Source organism: Heteronotia binoei, chromosome 1 (genome assembly GCF_032191835.1).
Source record: "Heteronotia binoei isolate CCM8104 ecotype False Entrance Well chromosome 1, APGP_CSIRO_Hbin_v1, whole genome shotgun sequence".
NCBI lineage: Eukaryota > Metazoa > Chordata > Lepidosauria > Squamata > Gekkonidae > Heteronotia > Heteronotia binoei.
This window is the reverse complement of record NC_083223.1, coordinates 100322080-100344090: the sequence shown is the minus strand read 5'-3', so window position 1 is coordinate 100344090 and position 22011 is coordinate 100322080. Positions and strand designations below refer to the sequence as shown.

General features: G+C 43.5%; 1 protein-coding gene across 1 annotated transcript in view; it reads right to left on the bottom strand.

Annotated features, from left to right (window-relative positions):
• Positions 1 to 22011, bottom strand: part of CDC40 (cell division cycle 40) — a 71931-nt gene that overhangs the window by 17307 nt on the left and 32613 nt on the right. Inside the window, exons 4-9 of the mRNA XM_060238125.1 lie at positions 12708 to 12791; positions 10421 to 10560; positions 7560 to 7656; positions 6155 to 6294; positions 3841 to 3915; positions 720 to 765 (exon numbers count right to left, since the gene is read on the bottom strand). Of these exons, the coding sequence (XP_060094108.1) occupies positions 720 to 765; positions 3841 to 3915; positions 6155 to 6294; positions 7560 to 7656; positions 10421 to 10560; positions 12708 to 12791 (582 nt within the window). The remainder of the gene's footprint in view (positions 1 to 719; positions 766 to 3840; positions 3916 to 6154; positions 6295 to 7559; positions 7657 to 10420; positions 10561 to 12707; positions 12792 to 22011) is intronic.

Here is a 22011-nt window from a genome sequence, read left to right as displayed (position 1 = left end):
CCCCCCCACTCTGCAGGTTCTTTGTGTCCCAGAAATCTGAGGTGAAAGGCCACTTCCACAACTGCTTAATGTGCATTCATTCAGTCAACAGTTCAAAAGAAGGAACTACTGCTGGGGGGGGGGGGAGGGAGGTAAGAAAGATAGCAAAGTAGTTCACACATCTAAAAATATCTCATTACCACCTTTAAATGGCCTTATGAGAAACAAAATGTGACATTTCTCTTTGTATTTCTTAGCGTTTTTGTGGAGAGATTTTTCCACAGAAGAAATTCAAGAACATGAGATCTAGTGTTTGAAGAGTTGCTTCATAATAACACCTAGCCTGGAGAATATCTTCAGATCAGAAACGTTAGGAAACTGGGTAGGATTGCCAAACATCTCCTTAGACCATGTTCTGGCATAAAACCTCCACATTCTTTGAAGAAAAACCTTTGGCTAAATGGTACAGCCCTCCCTGCACTCACACAATTGCTGCTATGGATTCCCCCCCCCCTCCCATTGCTTCAGCTCAATTCTTATTCCATTGCAATGAAATTACGCACAAAAGTCAATAGTTACTATCAGTCCTTATTTTTAGATGCACTAAAGATTTCTAGACCATTCACTGAAGGCACAAATTTAAGTTTGGTCCGATCATTAAATAAGGTAACCCAACTGACATCTGATCTAAAGAAAATTTCCTTCTCTTTAAGGTAATTAGAATGACAAAAATATATTACCGATGAATGTCCGTAAGCATCTTCGTTCACCATATACTTCCCAGAGCTGAAGAAAAAAACCCAAATAATTAGCAACAAGGCCTTATTTAAATATGTAATAGTGCAAACAATTTACAAGGTTAATTCCAAACAAAAATCTATTCAGAAGGAAACCACGTAAGTTTCTATATTCATCTCAGCAACATTACAGGATAACAAAGAACCAAACTATCTTAGGCTTCCTACTGGAAACCCAACAGCTTTAAGACTTGCTCAGTTCATAAATTTTAAGGAACCAGGTTTGACTCCTCAGGGTAAGAGAAGCTGCATGGGATCCAAGATGTCATACAAAAAGAATTTATTTATTTTTACTTCATTACTTTTCCTCCTCAGTGGGCTCCCAAAGGAGATTACATCATTATCCCCTCCATTTTATCCTCATTGTACCTATAAATTAATTTAGGCTGAGAATCCATTACTGGCCCAAGGTTACCCAGTGAGCTTCCATGATAGGAGGAGGGGTTGAACCATGGTCTCCCAGATCTTAGTCCAACATTGTGACCACTACACCACACTGGCTCTTGAGAAGAGAATGACTGATTCATGCAAGAGCAGTGTTTTAGAGATGTATCTTGGGAGACAGAAGTGCAGCAGAGTACACAGTAGTGGGGATGTTACTGCCATTTCTTCTTCTGCCTATCTCCCACTATTTATTTATCATTTCTATTTATAAACCACCCTTCTCTGATTTCAGAGCTCAGAGTGGTTAACAACAGAAAATCTATACAATTTAAAATCCAAAGAATTATAATAGCTAAACAAAAAATTCAGATGGCCCTGAAATCAGTTTACAAATTGCATTATTGTCTCACAAATAGATGGCGAAAAAAGCAGGATGGGGGAGGGGAAGGGCATGTCAGATAGGATGGTGCCTGTTGCTGCCCCTCAATCAGAAGAACATCCCTGCCTTGCAAGTCCTGCAGGGTGCGGATGTTATTTGGCAGAGAGTTCCACCAGGGGGGAGCCTGGGATGAAAAAGCCTTGGCTCTGGTCATCTTTTGAGCTAGGGAATCACCAGTTATTTGTTCTCAGCAGAGCGCAAGGTTCTTCGGGGGACATACAGAGGACGCAGTCCTGAAGATACATGGCTCCCAGACCACTGAAAGTCTTATAGGTCAGCACCAAAACTTTGAACCTGACCTGGTATTCCACTGGAAGCAGCAGACATAGCACAGGTCGAATATGTGCTGTCCATGGCATTCCCATCAGGACCTGCACCGTTGCATTTTGGACCAGTTGGGAGTTTCCAAATCAGTCTCAAGTGCAAAGTGAGTCACAGGAAGGAGGCCAGTTGTGTCTCCTGGTGCAGCTGGTAAAATGCCAGCTTGGCAACATTCGTGATCTAGGCTTCTACAGATAAGGAGGTATCCAAGACCATGCCCAAACTCCTGACAAAATGCAACCTCAGATAATGGCTACACAATCTGAGAATCTCACTGCCAATTATTATACTTTGGTCGCAATGAGAAGGTAACATTCACTGGAAAGGACAACAATACTTGGAAAGGCTGAAGGCAGCAAGAAATGCAGAGGACCCAAAACAAGATGTATTCATTCTATAAAGGAAACCATGGTCCTCATTTTGTGAGAGTGAAGTAAGGCTGTTAATGATAGACATTTTGGAGGTCATTAATTCATAGGGTTGCCATAGGCTTGAAGCGACTTGATGGCACTTAACACACAAAGACATTTGCTTAATAACACACAAAATCTGAGCTGCTTTCAAGACAACTCTGCACATCATTCCAGCATAACGCTAAACCAACAACTGCACTTATGGAATCAAAGAGTTGGAAGGTACCTCCAGGGTCATCTAGTCCAATCCCCTGCACAATGCAAGAACTCCACAAATTCCTCCTCTCCCCCCCAACACCCAGTTACCCCTGCTCCATGTCCAGAAGATAGCAAAACAAAAACAAAGAAACCCAACACCTCCAGGCTCCCTGGCCAAACTGGCCTGAAGGAAATTGCTTCCTGATACCAAAGTGGCGATCAGTATTTCCCTGGGTGTATAACAAAGCACTGCTGTCACATGGCCATCAGGCCTCTGTCTGAAACCCTCCACAGGAGAGCCCACCACCTCCTGAGGAAGCCTGTTCCACTGAAGAACTGCCCTGTCAGGAAGTTCTTTCTATTGTTTAGCTTAAAATACTTGTGATTTAAGTCCGACCTTCCAGGGCCATAGAAAACAACTCTGCATCATCCTCTGTATAACAGCCCTTCAAGTACTTGAAGATAGTGATCATATCACCTCCCAGTCATCTCCTCTCTAGGATAAACACAGGACTTGGTCTCCAGACCCCTCACCATCTTTGTTGCCCTCCTCAGGACACATTCCAGCTTTTCTATAACTTTCTTAAATTGTGGTGCCCAAAATTGAACACAATATTCTAGGTCAGCGTTTCCCATTTGCAGGGTCATGACCCAGTACTGGGCCAAGGAAGCCTCAATACCGGGTCACAAGAAAAGCCAAAGCTAGACCCACCCCCAGCAAAGCATGAGCTCTGCTATGCTTCCTTCCTTTCCCATCTCTCTGTCATGCAGAGAAAAGCTAGGCTTGAAGACTGACACAGGCTGCAAAGCCTGAGCCCCGTTTTGCTTCCTCCCATCCCCCAACATCTCTGTGTTGTGCAGAGAGGAGCTGGGCTGCCTCTCCTTCCTTCTCCTCCTGCTCCCAGTGTTTGAGAGAAAAGCTGGAGTCCACTGGCACTTTAGACCCATGAAGTATTCTTCAAGGTATGAGCTTTCATGTGCCTTGCAGTATGTTCTTTTGGGGAGATTTCCCCGGGAGGCCTGGGCAGCAAAGGGTGGGGGATGTTTTTTTCAGCTGGGATGGGAAGGGTGGGGAGTGGGCATTCCAGTAGCTTTTTTTTTAACCAAATGACCCCTGGGCAAAATTGTTGCTGGCTGGGGACATCTAATGGTAAGGCTTTTTTTTCTTTGTCCCCCCTTGCTCTAGGTGAGGTCTGACCAGAGCTTAGTAAAGATTGCCTCAAAATAAAGGAGCTAAAGGAAGAGGCTTACTCAGAAATTAATGTGACATCTGTTAAGTGGTGACTGTTATCATTTCAGAGGAACTTACCTTAATTTTGCAGTCCATTGAACAAGACAGCAACAGGTGGCCAGAAAGAGGAAACAGCCTGACAGCACTGACACCCTTTAAAATAAAACAGAAAAGTGACACTGAATGGAATGACCATGGTATTTTGATCTTCCAACAGGTTTTATAGAAATTTCTATAAAAGAATCCAGTCATTAGTAGATGGCTGCCAATTCTGCTAAACATTAATCCTGGGGGCAGAACCAAAATTGCTATAAACTTAATTCACATGTGGCAATTGCGGATATTGTAATTCTAAAGAGGAATACAATGAACTGCGTTGGAGCTGCCTAGGAAGAACACTCTGTGGATTAAGGATAACTACATGATCATCCTTTTATTTGGCTGAACTCTCTTCGCTGCTAGCGTTCTGACACTGCATTTGCTTTTACTCGGTTTTTTAAGAACATGCCTGTTAAGAACAGGAGGCAGCTCCTGAATAATTTGCCCCAGGTGCTCCTACTAAGCAGGTATTCTAAAACTGACCTGAAGTCTGTGGCTTCAGGTTAGTTCTATTATCCTAATAGACTGAAGGTAAGAATATATGACAACAAACTTCACAAAGGATCCAGAATGACTACTGTAACATCATATGCTGAGGAATATTGGCTCCTGGAAAATCTTTGTATTAGTTCTTGGCATTCACCACAGAATTAATCAGAGTCCCCTGAGAAAGTCTCAAAAGAGAAATATCTGGCTGTCCTCAACCAGAGCCAGGGCGTTTTCTGCCCTGGCTCCAATCTAATGGAATTCTCTGATGAACAACATCCATGTCCTGTGGGGCCTGTAAGGCAGAGATGTTCTGCCAGGCATTTGGTTGAGGACAGTGACAGTTCCATCTTCCTAGCACTCCTTGCCTCCCTGTGAGGCAATGGCACTACTGGAATTTTTAGCACCATCTTTTAGGCTGATTACTATGTTTTATTGGTTTTAAATTGTTCTTAATGATGCATCACATGATATTGTGTTGTACATTGTCCCTGAGCCCTATCTTTTTGGGGAAGGGCAGCTGAAAATCAAATGTATTAAATTAATTAATATTACAACTTAAAACATTGCAAGAATTGACTTAAGCTTCTATGAACTGTATAGTGAGTGCTTCCAAAGCAAAACACATTACTTTGTGAAAGAATGATGAGACACATGTCATCTTAGCAAGTTCAATTTCCTGACAGGAACTCTTAAAGTGAATTATAGCCCATACATAAAATACCTGGAGATTAAATACCAGGTGATTAAGTGGTGGTGCCATGGGTTTAAATACTGACTAGATGAGGGGGGCAAACAACTCAAAATCCAGTGAAGAACTTCTTTTGTTTACTTATGTCATAAAATGAAAAAAAGAATGATGGCCTACATGGGCTGTGAAACTAAATATTCAAAGTTCTGAATATAGCAAAGGGTTTTCACACATTATTAGCAGATTCACACCAATGTGTAGCTAATGGCATCGGGACAGCTATGACTGCGCAATTGCCCCGAGGGCTGTTCCAGTTTACAAATCTTATGATAGCATAAAAAACCAAAGCAAACATCACAAACTTTTGTGCATGTATCACCCATGCACACTGGGTGTCTAGACCAAGGCCAATGGCTTTCAGAGCAGCTTACATTAAGAAATATTTAGAATCCGAACAGGGATAGGCTTGTTCAAATTGCCTGTTCTCATTTAGAAAACTTAAATCAAATGGGGGAGGTTTTAGAAACAGTAATATTGTGAAATGTCATGCAACACAGTAACTAACACGACAAAAAAATTCCAATACTGATTTGAAGCCATTAAGATATATCAGCCCAATTGTTATGTCATATTCAGGACTCTGTGTTTTCATCCGAACATGTTCCTTTCTCCTTTTTTGGTATTTTGTGTGTGTGTGTCTGTGCATGCGTGTATGTGCCTGGAAATTATGGCTGACTTCTGGTGACCCTACTTGGACTTGATGTTCAGAGTAGTAGTTCTATTGCCTGCCTCTGCCTCCCAGCCCTGGTATTCCTCAGAGGTCTCCTATCCATGCACTTGCCAGGGTCAGCCCTGCTTAGCTTTTGAGATCTGACAAGACTGGGCTGGCCTGGACTATCCAGGTCAGGGCTGTGTGTTTTCATCTCTTATGGCTCACCCAATGGCTGAAGTAATTCAAGCTAGTAGATGCAATGATGCAATTTGTGCAAGGACATGCGTTGAAACACTGGGAAACCTGGGAGGGGTTGGATCCACTATGTTGATGCAAAAAACCCCACTTGACAGAATACACACCATACACAAAGCAGGGAAAATTTAGCTTTAACCATCTGTTACCTTTGTATGCCCCGACCATACATGGATCTGTTTCTTAGGAAGGTAACATTTCTCAGGGGGTACAGCTGAACGCAGGTTAACTCCAACATCCTGAGGGACGTGAAGGTAGGATCTCCCTTGGTAGTCATACATCTCTTTGACTGAGAAATAAGTCAGACAAAAAGTTCAAATTCTGTAAGATTCTCATGAAAATGCTACCCAGTTTAAATACTAGACCATCTACCTTCTAAATACATCTCGTTACCAGAATATTAAACTCCAAATGACTTCCTTGCCCTCCCTCACAAAACAGTAACTTAAATCCCCATAGGCCAAATATGGCTGGGGCTGTGTGTTGATGTATAAAATATCCTGCTCTGTAGCAAGAATCTGCCCTATGACTGGTCTTGATTTTGATTGCAATAAACAACAAAAAGGCCCCATGGTTCTGAGACTTTGCAACAGGGCTGCCAGGTCTCCCCAGTCACCAGTAGAGCCTGGGGGGGGATAGGGACCTTAGTGTGATACAAAGCCTTGGAGTCCACCCCTCAAAGCATCCATTTTCTCTGGAGTCTGGAGATCAACTGTAATTCTGGGGGATCCCAGGTCCAACCTGGAGTCTGGCATTCCTACTTTGCAATGGGATCATGCTTGTGTCTATGAGGATAGAAAGTTCTGTCATCGGACAACATTAATAACACAAACTACATTTAAATCAGTTTTATTTGTAATTATAACAATATGGAAGAAGAGAGGTCTCTAGACAAGAAGTAAATAGACCCATTGCATGTATGAATCTTAGATTGAAAGATTCTAAGGAATCTTAGATTGAAAGGGTAAAGTGAAAGGAGAGAGGAAAGTGCGAGGTAGAAAAAAAAATCTAAGGATGTTTGGGCAGGGAACACCAAAGAAACACTTCCTGATGATTGTGAATTGCATTGAAATCGCAAGATGGCTACAATATAAAATTTTACAGACAACAATTTACTTTGCTACAAATCTTACTGCTGGCAATGAGATGAGATTTTATCTATAAGAAGATGATCTAGAAGTGCATGGAAGTAAAATCTGAGATGTTTAGTGTTTTGTGGTAGAAATGACTACCCAAAGGAGGCTGCCAAATTAAAATACTAAGAACTGACATTTGCAGCAAATACAAAAGCAAATGACATTTCCACAGTGTTCCCAATAGTACAATCTGCCTACCATCCAAATTTAACTGCATCTTGAAATTCTTTCCTGTGTCGCCAGAAACAACAAAACCAGGCTGTTTCTAAGTCTTCCTTTTTGCCATCTTTCTATGTGGTATGCTGTAAGAATTGCTGATACAGTACATAAGCCAAAATACACAATATTTTCCCTAAATGATCAAATATTTGAAAATAGATCAAGAAAATGCAACCGGACTGCAGAAGATGGAACTTACCATGCAAAATAGTCTTTTCTTCTCCAGGCTTATCATCTTCATGCTTGCCTTTCTTCTGCCTCTTTGCTGTTATTTCGTCTAGTTCCCTTTGTTCTTCCTAGGTAGCCCAAATTTTAAGCTTTACTATTCTTGTTCTACAGAGAAATCTAAAGAAGCATGTTTCTCTGAACTTGCTTAATTTTTTTTAATCTTTAGAAAAGATGCTTTAAAGCAATTCAACATAAGATACGTAGCAAACTATTTAAGTCACTTTTCCACAAAAGAAGTTCCCCAAGTCAGAGAGATCTAAATGCCTACAAAAAGCAAGACAATTTATCCATACACATGGGGCACCCAATCATCCATCATTACTTGTTCATCATAGTGCCCACCTACAGAACAAGTCAGGCTCAAAAGCTATTCTAAGACTGTCTAGCAACAAAGTTCAGCTCTCAATATCACCATTTGCAGCAATAGGCTGTGCATAAAGATCTACACACATGCATTTACCAAAAGGGCTGTCAGCATATTCAGATCTGATGGTTCATAACTGGGCCGGGGGGGGGGGGGTATCAACAGCATTAGTGCATGTGCATTGGGGAATACACGTGTCAACCCAATATTAAAATATATGTTTTCTGTTTTTTGCCAAAACTCTAAAGGAGCAGATAACTTACTTAGAAAATAAAACAATTATTTACAGTACTGGCATACATGGAGGCACAATAATAATAATACGAAAAGCCAGTCCTACCTTGTGCATGGTGCGTGGGGGGTATCAACAGCCATAGTGCATGTGCATTGGGGAATACATGTGTCAACTCAATAAACACTGATCACTCACTACACAGGCACCGTGGAGGGGGGAACTGAGAGTTTTACTACTGTACAGTGCCACTGCCAAAACATTTCTTACTTATAGATAACTGTAAATTTTCCTCCCTGTAGGGTCTGAGAGCCAGGATGCCCCCAATTCAAATCTCATTCCATCCAGAAATACACTAGGTGACCCCGGGCAAGTCACTTTCTCTCTCAGCATCAATCTGAGATGCTCCTACCACAGGATTAACATTTAACTTTTGCAGAGATCTAAAATGATGAGACAAAAGTGTATGATGTATGTATTTTGTAGACTCAAAAATACTGTTTCAGCGTTAAGATATTGTACAGAACATTGGTTACCTTGAAGCTTTAGAATGGAACTCTTAATTTAATCCTAATTTTAATACTGAATAACTTTTTTCCAAGGCATCATGCACAGGACAGGGCTGGCTTTTCGTATTATTGCTGTTGTGCCTCCATGTGTCCCAGTACTGTAAACAATTGTTTTATTTTCTAAATAAGTTATCCGCTCCTTTAGAGTTTTGGCAAAAGACAGAAAACATATTTTAATAAAAATTATGTACATATAATTTAGCTGACCTTTCCTCAGTAAGGTTAGTGCTATTTTAGTTTGGTGTAGTGGTTTGGTGTAGAGAGCCAATTTGGTGTAGTAGTTAAGTATGTGGACTCTTATCTGGGAGAACCGGGTTTGATTACCCACTCCTCCACTTACACCCGCTGGAATGGCCTTGGGTTAGCCATAGCTATCACAGTTGTCGTCCTTGAAAGGGCAGCTGCTGTGAGAGCCCTCTCAGTCCCACCCACCTCACAGGGTGTCTGTTGTGGGGGGGAGAAGATATAGGAGATTGTAAGGCGCTCTGAGTCTCCGATTCAGAGAGAAGGGCGGGGTATAAATCTGCAATTCTTCTTCTTCTTCTATGGAATTTATTTAATTTTCCCCTATGCAACTGAAAGTATCCTATCTGATCTTTTATTGTATCCCAAACAATAGTTTTGACATGATTTTGTTTATAGAACATCACAGTCTTGAATGACATGGGGGGGGGGGCTTTCACCACAAGACACCATATTTCTTGAGAAAGCGTAGTGAGATTTACAGCACTATTTGTTTTTATGTCCTCTACAGAAGAACCTGAGATCAAAATACTGTAAAGAAAAGTCTACTTATAGGGTCATCACAAGACTGATTTTTTTTTGTTCACTGACAATGATAAATCTGTTACTGAAGAATTGTCCTCTCCTGCTTATGTTGCCATAGGATACTGTAAAAAATTTACACTTGGGCAGACCACAGGCTGTTTCTAGGACAGTTGATGGTTTATTGATTTTGTGTCTCCCATTTTATGAATTTGACTTTTTTTTTAAAAAAAAAGGTGGCTTGTATCCAGTCATGCAGCTCTATCGAAAGAATGGCCTCTCCCTTCATGAAAGAGAAGAGTGTCAATTTCTACAAATTCTTTCTTCCCACTACAGACCCCTTGCTGTTCCTGAGGGCCCCATTATCCACAAAGAACAAAATTTCAGGGGGGGGGGCACTCAGTAGACTGCAGCAGGAGGAGGAAGCAGGAAGGTCATAGAATCATAGAGTTGGAAGGGACCTCTAGGGTCATCTAGTCCAACCCCCTGCACAATGCAGGAAACCCACAAATACCTACCTCATGGGCTGCAAAGTCTACATATGATTTAAATACATATATATAGTATATAATTTGTTCTATAGGTTTTTTGTTATGACTTTCAACTTGAACAAATAATCTGTTTCTGAGGATGGAGCTTTTCATGACCCATCCCACTGCATCCCTTACACCCTGCTTCAATGAAAAGCATAAAAAAAATTCTACACTCATGATGTCGGGACCCTCCAATGTACCATTCAGTGTAGCTTAAGGAGCTGTAGCTGGAATGAAATTTCAGAAAACCTCTGCATAGATGTGAGAAGATTCGAGGTCTTCTTTGGATCCCAGTCTAGGTATGCTTCAGAATTCTCACTATTGCTATAGCTATATTTAGAAGGGTTTTTTAAAAAAAGCAATGCTCACTTCTGAAGGTTTGGCAACATCCTTTTCATCAATGTATTTTGCCCATGGTCCCAAGAAACCATCAATATTAGATGCATCATTCTCTTTGAATTTTTTCCTTTTCTCTGTTTTCTTCTGTCCTGTTTCAAACACTGTTAGACCTATGAGCAATAAAATAAAGTTATACTTGAAGTCAACATTTAACTTGAATTCCAACATATTATTTTTTTAAAAAAAAACACTTGTAAATATCCAAAAAGGACAAAATTTCCACAATCCCAAGGCTGCTTGATTTAACTTTCAATAAGAACATTTCAGCCTTGAATCACTTAATGCCCATGGGGCTGTCAAAAGGCCGTGAAAGATGGGAAGTGATTTATGAAGTTTGGAGAATCTTCCCCCCACCATGGACAGATGCATGTCCCCATATATCTTTTCCAACAAGAAGCTCTCAGAGCTGAATGAATTGTAGTTGTGAAATCATCAGCCAATAGACCAGTTTCCCCATGTTTCTGTTGTGCATTTAGACAGTCAGCAGCCTATAGTCCTATCTTTCCCCTCCGTACTCTCCAACATAGGAACTAACAGAGAGAGAACTCTGAAACATTAGCAGTTGCCACTAATATGGCCAAAGGGGTAAGAGACAACCAGGGCTTCTTTTTGAAGAAAAAGGCCTCAGCATGGACTTATTTGCATATTAGGACACACACCCTGACATCACCACTGTTTTACACAGGGCTCATTTGTAGAAAAAACCCAGCAGGAACTCATTTGCATGTTAGGCCACACCCCTGATGCCAAGCCAGCCGGAATTGCATTCCTGCTCAAAAAAAGCCCTGGAGACGACTGAAGGAAAAAAAGGAAAGAGACACAGACTTAAAGTAGTGGGTGCAGATGAGCAATAAACATACATGAAAGTCCAAAGGTATGGAGAGAGCAAGAAAGCAGGAGCCAAGGGGAAGGCATCAATAATCTGGACAGCAAAAATAGGTCACCTTGGATGAAGCCAATCTCTAATTTCCATACACATCTGGTGAGATTATTGCTAGATGCAGGAATTTTTTCCTGACAGAAGATTGTGTTGCCAAATCTCAAACCTTAAACCACCATTTCATACAAAATATTTAATTCAAAGGCTCTTCCTCACTGAACAGCAGTAAGGCACATATGTGTTTGTTTTTTTAGAAAAAGACTCATTTTTTCCTCCATTATGCCTTTAAGGCTGAAAAACCAATCTGGATTCCGAATTAAAATGAATCGCTGAAAAATGGAAGCCACAGGTTTTTTCCCATCCATATTGTAATTGGGGTACATTTGGGGGTGGGGTGGGGTATACCTTTACTCTCTAATATGTGAAGCAACTTCAATGAGAGAGCTTTCCTACTGGCAGTTATTCCTTTGCCACTATTTTGAAGCTTTAGGCAATCCTTGCCCTTTTCTGGCAGCAGGTTCTATCCATGTCAACACATAAAGCGAATAGCCAGGGTGCTCAATGTTTCTCCAGAGCCATTTAGTTTGGCCAGAAATTTTGCCTATGATATTGAATGATAGCCACAGAAGGTTCTGGCAACCACAGAGCTATAGTAGTGGCTATTATTTTGCAGCCTTAGAAGTAGTCCTATTGCATCAATTGCTTAGAAGCCCCTGACTGCTTAAGCACAGCAAGTTAATTCTTATATTAAAAATGATTGCAAAGGAGCTAAAACACTAGATCCCTGCTTCTCTGACACATCTCTGCTAACTGTTGGGTGGCACATTTCAAGGCCTTATTTGCAATCCCATCCGCTAACAGCACCTCTGCCCAAATGATTTTCACATGAAAGCTTGAGAAATTGTCCCCTTAGTGCTGGAAATTAAATTTAATATCTCAAATGAAATCCAGGAAGGCCCCAGACCCTGACCTGATATCTGCAGAACCATTTAAAATAAACCCTGATCAGTGGGCAGATTCTGGCATCAGTATTTACACAAACTGACAAAACATATACCCTCCTCTTGGTGACATGCAATAACAGGTCCTCATCCATTAAAAAAAGGTGATCCAACAGACCCCAAAAATTACCAGCCTATAAACCTACTACCAGTGGTGGGCAAATTATATGCCTTTATGCTATATGAGAAGTTACTTTCCTGGACTGAAGAGGAAGCCATACTGGGCAGCGAACAAGCAGGGTTCTGCAGAGGAGCCAGTGCAGCTGATCACTGTCACACTCTCCAATTCATTGTTGACAAGTATATCGAAAATAAAATGTATATTTTCTTGATTTAGAAACTTAACATTTTAAATATGAGAATACAGATTTCCTACCTTGATTCTTCTCAGCTTCCTCAACAGATCCAATATATTTAGTAGAAACATCATAATTGTCTACTGAGGGATCCAAAGCATATCCTGGAGAAGAAAAAGAATTGGTTTTTATACCCTGCTTTTCTCTATTTTCACAGTGGTTTACTATCCCCTTCCCCGCCCCCCAAAAGGCACCTTGTGAGGTGGGACTGAAAGAGTTCTGAGAACTGACTGGCCCAAGGTCAACCAGCAGGCTTCACGTGGAAGAGTGGGGAGTCAAACCCAGTTCTCCAGAGTCCACTTCTCTTAACCACTACACCACACTGGTTCACAAGAAGAAATACAGTGCAACAAGTTTATATTAAGAGTCTCCTTTACAGATTATTTTGATTTCCATTCATCTCTTGGGGCGGGGCAGGGGGGGGAGGGAGAAGGGGATCATAGTAGAGGGTGCTGCAATATGCAGGAAAGGGAATTGGTAGAAACCCTTATTTTATTTCTTCATTTGTGAGATAGTTTACAAAAAAACCCAAGGGGCATTTTCTGCCAATTTTGCAGTCGGTCTACTGAAGTCAGCCAGGAAATATACTGATTGTGTTTTCTGAATTACTTGCCTAGCCTGACTGATATTGGAATTAATGCTGTTAATGCACACTTTCCACATTCAGTAGTTTAAACAAGACAACAGAAACTAACAAATTTAATTACTGTTGAGAAGAGCAAAAGTACATGGAAAGAATAGCATTGTTTTATAAAACAGATTATTATTTATGCTAGTTCTTAGAAGCTTTTCTTGGACTAACGTATTTGCACTATTCTGGGCACTATGACAGTCATTTATTTTTAGGTGACAGATTTCAAAAAATGCCTGCCTATCTCAATTTTACATCCTTTGTGCATAAAGTGTTCTGGGATCTCAAGGATATTGCCATGGTGACTGAATGCTTGAGATGAAAATCTAAGTGCTGTAACCATTTGATTACTGAAGAAAATATACCATGTTATTCTACAAAGGAATAAAGTGACCAAACCCCACCCTCCCAAACTGACAAAGGTTGTTATCATAGCTGATCAGTCCACTTGATCAAGGGCCAGCATAAATGGAAGGGGATGCCTTTGAAGACAACTTAGAATACAGCAGCCATATTGTTAATTGGGGCTAGATGCATGACCATTATGCCAATTTTAAACCAGCTTGATTGGTCAGACTACATTCAGATACCAAGATGAATCAGTTTTATAAGCCATGATCTGATTACAATTCTATTTAATGGGATGTCTGACTGCATCTCCTCCAACAAACTGTGGTGGTTTATTGATGAACGCTGAGATGGGATTCTAAATCATGGTTTTTACTAACTTGACTTGTGAAATTTGAAATTCCAACCTGTTCCTCAGTCTCCTACATACAGAAAAGAAAGTGAATTCCCCCTTGCCTTCTTTCTATACACTGTTTCCCCACTAGTGAAGTCTCATCAAGCACAACTGTACTTCACAGACATCAGCCTCCCCAGGAAGAACTTTAATCTATCTGCTAATGGATGGCCGGCCTGACTGCGTCCCAGTGAATTTAGACCGGGCACTGCAGGCCGTGGCAACTTGGCTTAGGCTGAGTGGGTTGAAGCTGAACCCGACGAAGACAGAGGTCCTTTGCGTGGGGCGCGGCGCTCTGGGAGGGGAAATACCTCTCCCGGTTTTTGACGGTGCGCCGCTGAAAGCGGCGGGCCGGGTCAAGAGCCTGGGAGTCCTACTGGAGCCTTCACTATCAATGGAGGCCCAGGTAGCGGCCACTGCCAAGTCGGCATTTTTCCACCTGAAGCGGGCAAGGCAGCTGGCTCCTTTCCTCGAGCGCCGGGACCTGGCAACAGTGATCCATGCGACGGTCACCTCAAGACTAGATTACTGCAATGCCCTCTACATGGGGCTGCCTTTGTGTCGAACCCGGAAGCTGCAGCTAGTGCAGAACGTAGCGGCCAGGCTGTTATTAGGACTCCCGAAATGGGAGCATATACAGCCGGGGCTGCGTGAACTGCACTGGCTGCCAGTTACATACCGGGTCCGATACAAAGTGTTGGTTATTACCTTTAAAGCCCTATATGGCCGGGGACCTGTCTCTCCCCATATGAGCCCCAAAGAGCACTGAGGTCAGCAGGGAAGAACATGCTGACTATCCCTGGGCCAAAGGAGGCAAAATTACAGAGTACACGGGCACGGGCCTTCTCTGTTATAGCCCCGTGCCTTTGGAATCAACTTCCGGAGGAAGTGCGGGCCCTGTGGAATTTGGACCAATTCCGCAGGGCCTGTAAGACCATTCTTTTCAAGCAGGCTTTTGTAGACATTGATAGGATGGCTATTTAATCCACCAACGATTTATCTAGTGACCCCTGCCATAATATAAGTGTACAGAATAACATCAGGAAGATCACCGCTGTTTAAACTATGGAACGACCCAGACAGTTGGAACTGGTTTTTAGACCGTTGTTTTAAATTAATGTATAATTTAAATGTTGTTTTAAATCACCTTATATTGTATATTGTATAATTTTATTGAACTGTGTTAGCCGCCCTGAGCCTGCCTAGGCGGGGAGGGCGGGATATAAAATTTATTATTATTATTATTATTATTAAAGACAGAAAAATAGCAAGAGGGTATATTTGTGTAAACATTTGTTTTGTTTGAGTTTAAATTCCAGATATTCATTGAAGCTCAACAAACAGGGAGAAGGGGATGAGAACTGATGCCTGGCCAGGGGCTCCTCTGTTTATTGGCACTGACCAGTAGTAATCACGGTTCATACAAGTGAGACTTTGCCAGCAGTCTGGCAATGCAAGGGAGTTTAGAACAGCATCAGAGGGCTTTGCTTGGAGGTAGAAAATGTTATCTGAGATTTACAAACTGTAGGCTGTTATGTAACCTGGTAAACTCACCAGGGTTTCTGCAACAAGTTGTGGTTTAAAGTAGCAGATAACTGTTTCTGGGGCTAATTTTCAGTCTAGGACTTACTACCTAGATCCTAGGTTCAGATTAAATGAATGCTTTATGGATATATCTGCACTTTAAGGCCTTCCTTTGAAATTCTCAGTAAGTGGGGTAGAACATTTTCTAGTGCTTTATTCTTATGCGGAAAATTTCCATCTGAAGATTCATCACCTCATAAAATTAACAATAAATGGATACCACTGCAAATACAGTGTTAGGCAAAGCTTCAAATACAGTGTTAGGCAAGTTTCAAAGTTGTAATTAATGTTTTTCAAGGTATCATCTCTAGAGATTGTTACTGGTTACAACTTACATGTACATTTTATTGTCATTGACTACATATACATTTTATTTATCTGTATATGGGGGGGACAGAACTACAAATCGGTAAATAATCCAAATAAAAATATCAGATTAAGAATTAATCTTATTGATTGTGCAGGTCAAATCAAAGCCAAAATTAATATTCTAATTTAGATGTCTGCTTCTCACACAATGGAAGGTTTATTGTACTAATTTATTCATTTGCATTTCTAATCCACCTTTCTCACGGGAACACAAGGTGGATTACAAGTATAATAGAACTATTCTGTAACCCAATAAGCCAATTACAAAATATGATGACACTTGAATGACGATATCTGAATCTAAAAAAGACCCCTAATAAGACAACATAAGGCAATGGGGCTGGGACTGAAAAACTGGAAGAAAAAACACATTATCCCTAATAGAGGTAACCTCCTGAGCTGATCCTTACATCACAACTCTCCTCTTCTATAGAACATCCCACTGAACAACTGTTTTTTGGTTTTGCAAAAAACAGAAGACCATGGCCTTCTGAATAGCCTCAAACAAACCATTCCACAATGTGGGAGGCTGCTGAAGAGATGTGCAAGTTTGCCATTTTACCAGTCCGCAGGTGGAGGTGGAGGTAGAAAGAAAGCAACTTTAACTTTAAATCCAAGTTGCCAGCTGGCTTAGTTTCAATAAGTGATTTAAAGAGAGAAATGCCTTCTCCAAGACAGCAAACGAGGTGGTAGGGGCTTCAAAAGCCACACAATAAGTGTGAAAGTCACATGTCGCTCCCGAGCCGCAGTTTGGCCACCCCAATACAGTCTTTCTCCACAGTGGGGACCAAAGTGGGGTCGGTTGGAGACGGGAGGGCTGAGAAGGGAATAGGTTCAGCTATTCTGCCGGTTTGAAGGGCTGGTGGACACCAACAGGAGATGACTGGCCTGGGGATTCCTGTACTCCTGGGGAGGGGAAGGTATGATGGTGGGAACAGGCGGAATTATAAGGGAAGGAGGCTGAGACATGACAGTGCTCGACCACCTTCCAGCCTGTGTCCCATCCCGACGGTGACAGGTAGTGGGGCCAGGCGAAATTACTCGCTTCCGTCACTCGTGTTATGTAATGCCAGGTCCATTAATAATAAGACCTCCATCCTTCGGGAATTCCTGCTTGAACAGGACATGGACCTGGCATGCGTGACCAAGACCTGGGTGCGCGATGGGGAGATCGAAGCTCTCTCCCAGATACTCGGTTTTTCACCAGTCACGGACTAGCGGGCGGGGGGAGGGGTGGCACTATTCATAGAGAGGCTTACTCCTTCCGGGCTCTCCCGGAGATCAAGGGCATTGAATGTGCTGGTCTGGCGTGGGACGTTGGGGAGGGGTTGGCCATCTGGCTGGTGTACTGACCGCCTAACACACCGGCTAGCGCCTTACCATCCCTGATGGAGGCTGCAACAGGCTGGGCATTGGAGCACCCAAGGCTTTTGATCCTGGGTGACTTCAATGTTCATGCCAATGACGCGAACTCCAATCAGGTGATGGACCTGGTGTCATCCATGGCGACACTAGGACTCTTCCAAATTGTTACAACGCCCACTCACCAGGCGGGGCACATGATAGACTTGGTCTTCGCGGCTGGAGTTTCAGTGAACGATATTACTGCTAAAGCAGTGCCATGGTCGGATCACTATGCCCTCAAGGCTCATGTGGATGTCCCACCCCAAGCCTGTTTAGGCGGCGAGCGTATTTTAGCTCGCCCGCGGAGATCCCCGGCCTCCTGGTGTGATAGGCTCTCCAGAGCCATCGATGAGATCGCACCTAGGTGCCCTCTGCTCCCTTGTTTAAAGCCAGCACCTTGGTACAACCAGGAGTTGCAGCAATTAAAACAGGGACTCAGACAACTAGAGAGGCAATGGCAGCGTACTTGAGACGAAGCGACTAGAACATCTTATAGAGAGTTTATGAAGTCCTATGAGATGGCAGTCAAAGCCGCAAAGAAAACATACTTTGCGGCTAAGATTGCGTCTGCAATTTCACGCCCGGCACAATTGTTCAATACAATTCGGACCCTTACAACGCTGCCACAAGGCAGACCAAATTCTAATGAATTGGCAATCGGCTGTGAGGCTTTTGCGAATTTTTTTCCAGATAAGATCGCGTCGCTCCACTGCAACTTCCCTGCCATATTAGAGACAGTTTGCGAACCCAAGGCTCCGTGCCTGTCTTCAGATCGTGTTCTGGATGGCTTCGATACTCTCAGCCTGGAGGAAGTTGACAGGATCCTCTTATCTGCACGCCCAACAACTTGCAATCTGGACCCGTGCTCCTCCTGACTTATTAAAACCTGTCAGAGGGAGCTTAGATATCCTGTACGGGATATCATAAACACCGTATTTTTCGCACCATAAGGCGCTCCAGAGGATAGGACGCACCTTCCTCCTGGGGGGCTATCCACTGCCTCTTCCTCCAATCCGGCGCTTCCCCCACGCCTGCCTGGTTCCATCTTTTTCAGGCAAGCGCTGGGATCGCTCCACGTGGCCCCAGTGCTTCGCAAGCGCCGGCTGCGGAGGGGGCAGCATGCTTCCTCCTTGCCTGTGTGCCTGGCTTCAGCTGTGATGTTTAAAGCAATCGCTGGGATCGGAGGGGGGGAGGGAGCGATCCCAGCGCTTGCTTTAAACATCACAGCTGAAGCCAGGCACACAGGCAAGGAGAAAGCACGCTGCCCTCTCCACAGCCGGCACTCGCAAAGCGCTGGGTTTGCGGAGGTGGCGGGTGCTTCCTACTTGCCTGTGTGCCTGCCTTCAGCTGTGATGTTTAAAGCAAGCACTGGGATCGCTCCCTCCCCCCTCCGATCCCAGCGCTTGCTTTAAACATCACAGCTGAAGCCAGGCACACAGGCAAGGAGGAAGCACGCTGCCCCCTCCGCAGCCGCCGCTTGCGAAGCGCTGGGGCCACGTGGAGCGATCCCAGCGCTTGCCTGAAGAAGATAGAGCCAGGCAGGCAGGCGCGGGGGAAGCGCCGGATCGGAGGAAGAGGCAGCAGATCGCCCTCCCCCCGAAGGTACGTACCTTCGGACCATAAGATGCACACACTTCCCCCCACACTTTTTTTTTGGGGGGGGGAGTGCGTCTTATAGTCCGAAAAATGCGGTAGATCCCTAATGGAAGGGCATTTTCCAATACCGCTTAAAGAGGCGGTGGTCCGCCCCCTCTTGAAAAAAACAACGTTAGACCCGGCTGAATTGGCACATTATCAACCGGTCTTGAATTTGCCCTTTTTGGGCAAACTTATCGAGAGGGCAGTGGCGTTGCAGCTACAGAGTTTCCTGGGGGATGCTTCTGTTCTTGATCCCCATCAGTCTGGCTTTCGCCCGGGCCATGGGACAGAGACAGTGTTGGTTGCCCTGGTGGATGACCTTCAACGGCATCTGGATAGAGGCGGCTCAGCGGTGCTGATGTTGTTGGACCTATCGGCAGCGTTCGATATGGTTGACTATTGGTTGCTGACTTGCTGCCTCGCCGACGTGGGGATTCAGGGGCTGGCCTTACAATGGCTTTCCTCTTTCCTTGATGGTCGGGGACAAAGGGTGGCGATTGGGGGTGAACTGTCCCGGAGACACACGCTTGATTGCGGAGTGCCTCAGGGGACAGTGCTTTCCCCGATGTTGTTTAACATCTACATGCGCCCCCTTGCCCAGATTGTCCAAAGGTATGGGTTGGGTTGTCATCAGTACGCTGATGACACCCAGCTCTATCTACTTATGGCTGGCTGGCCTGCATGTGCCCCAGAAAATTTGGACCAGGCGTTACAGGCTGTGGCTAGGTGGCTCAGGCTGAGTGGATTGAAGCTGAATCCGGCGAAGACAGAGGTCCTTTGCTTGGGTCGTCGTGGCCCAGGAGGGGAAATCCCCCTGCCAGTTTTTGACGGTCTGCCACTGACAGCGGCGCACAATGTCAAGAGTTTAGGGGTACTATTGGAGCCTTCCCTAACAATGGAGGCTCAAATAGCAGCCACTGCCAAGTCCGCATTTTTCATCTTAGGCGGGCGAGGCAGCTGGCCCCTTTCCTGGAGCATGACGATCTAGCAACGGTGATTCATGACACGGTCACCTCAAGGTTGGACTATTGTAATGCCCTCTACATGGGGCTGCCCCTGTGCCAAACCCGGAAGTTGCAGTTAGTGCAGAATGCTGCTGCCCGGCTGTTATTAGGGCTCCCAAGATGGGAGCACATTCTGCCGGGGCTCCGGGATCTGCACTGGCTGCCAATAATATACCGAGTCCAGTACAAGGTGCTGGTTATTACCTTTAAAGCCCTATATGGCCTAGGACCTGCCTACCTTAGGGACCGTCTCTCCCCACATGTTCCCCAGAGAGTACTGAGATAGAGCTCTCAAAACCTGCTTGTAATCCCCGGGCCAAAGAAGGCCCGTCGGAAATCCACCGGGGACAGGGCCTTTTCGGTATGGCTCCTTGCCGGTGCAGGGCCTGTAAGACAGCCCTTTTCCGGCTGGCCTATAATTAACTGACATTGGAAACTTTATGGAAAGTTGTAGTATAGCACTTTGGCAGATCCTTTGTTCTATATGTTTTTTATTTTACTGTTTTAAATTGTTGCAAATTGATGAATTTTTAAAACCAAACTCTATGTTAGATTTTATATGTTGCGAGCCACCCTGAACCGCCTCGGTGGGAAGGGCGGGATATAAACTGAAATAAACTGAAACAAAGAAGCTCACATCATTCCCCACTTCCAAAGCATTTATTGCTAGGTACCAATACATCAATGTGACAGCTATGAGTCACAGATCACTCTAGAATTTATCAATGCATTTATATTATTGGGTAGGAGACACATTCTCAAAAAGCTTTCAGCAAATGTTAACAGATTTAATATTGTTCCCAGTCTGGGGGTGTTTTTCCAGCTGAAAGTAGAAGTTTTCTTAAAACCTCTATAGCCCAAGACACAGAAAAGTGTTTCCCTAGTCACAGAAATGAGAACTGCACACCCACAGCACCCTGAACAGGGGACATAAGACACCAGGGTACATCACAATAGATACTAGTTTTCTACCCCTAAGCATTTCTCTGCTGTTCTAATCAAGCTGATTACAGTGCACATTGTATGCATTAAGGAGTGTACACTCTGCATTAAGGAGTGTACACTCAGCAATAACAAGCTGAAAAAATACCTGAAAAACAACTTAATGGTATTTTCCAGGTATTTTTTAAACCGAATATAAAGCTTGGTATTGTCTAAAGTCATCTGAAATGGCCTAGCCCAAGAAATCCTGAAAAGCTGGTGCTTAAAGGGACTGCCTTCCCTTTAAACACCTTCCAGGTGAACTAGCTGCTTCAGAGTTCATTCATGGCGCAGCTTGCAAAAGGCATTTAAAGGGACCATGTTCCCTTTAAATACCCTTCCCCCCCTCCACCGGAAATAATGGAGGATGGGGACACCTTTTGAGGCTCACAGAATTGGACCCCCCTAGCCCAATCTTTCTGAAACTTCATGAGTTTTTTGGGGGACAGGCACCAGCAGCTATGCTGAAAATTCAGATACTCCTGGATCAATTCTTCATTATGCCCTATGGAGACCACTGACTATAAATCTGAATGATAAAATTTTCCTATTCTAATTAAATAAACAATTTAAATAATGTTAGCAACATGTTAACAATGTATAGCTTATAATGGAACCTAAAAATTTCAGAAATCCCAAATATTTACTGAATATGAATACCATACCAGATTCAGAAATACTGGGAAATACCAATATTTTTTGGGTTCAATATACTAATACTGGGAAATACCAATATTTTTTGGGTTCAATATACTTGAACCCAAAAAATATTTGGGGGGGGGGGGGGTTGCATACCACCACTCTATATCCTGAGTTCCTCCTTTGCGGCACCCCTCCCACCTTCTAACTGGGATATAAGGACTCAGATCTCCATTCTGACTTGTATCTGAAGTGAGCATTGACTCTTGAAACTAATACCCCAAAAGTCTTGCTGGTTTCTAAGGACTAACTGTTTCAAAGCACCCCAGCTT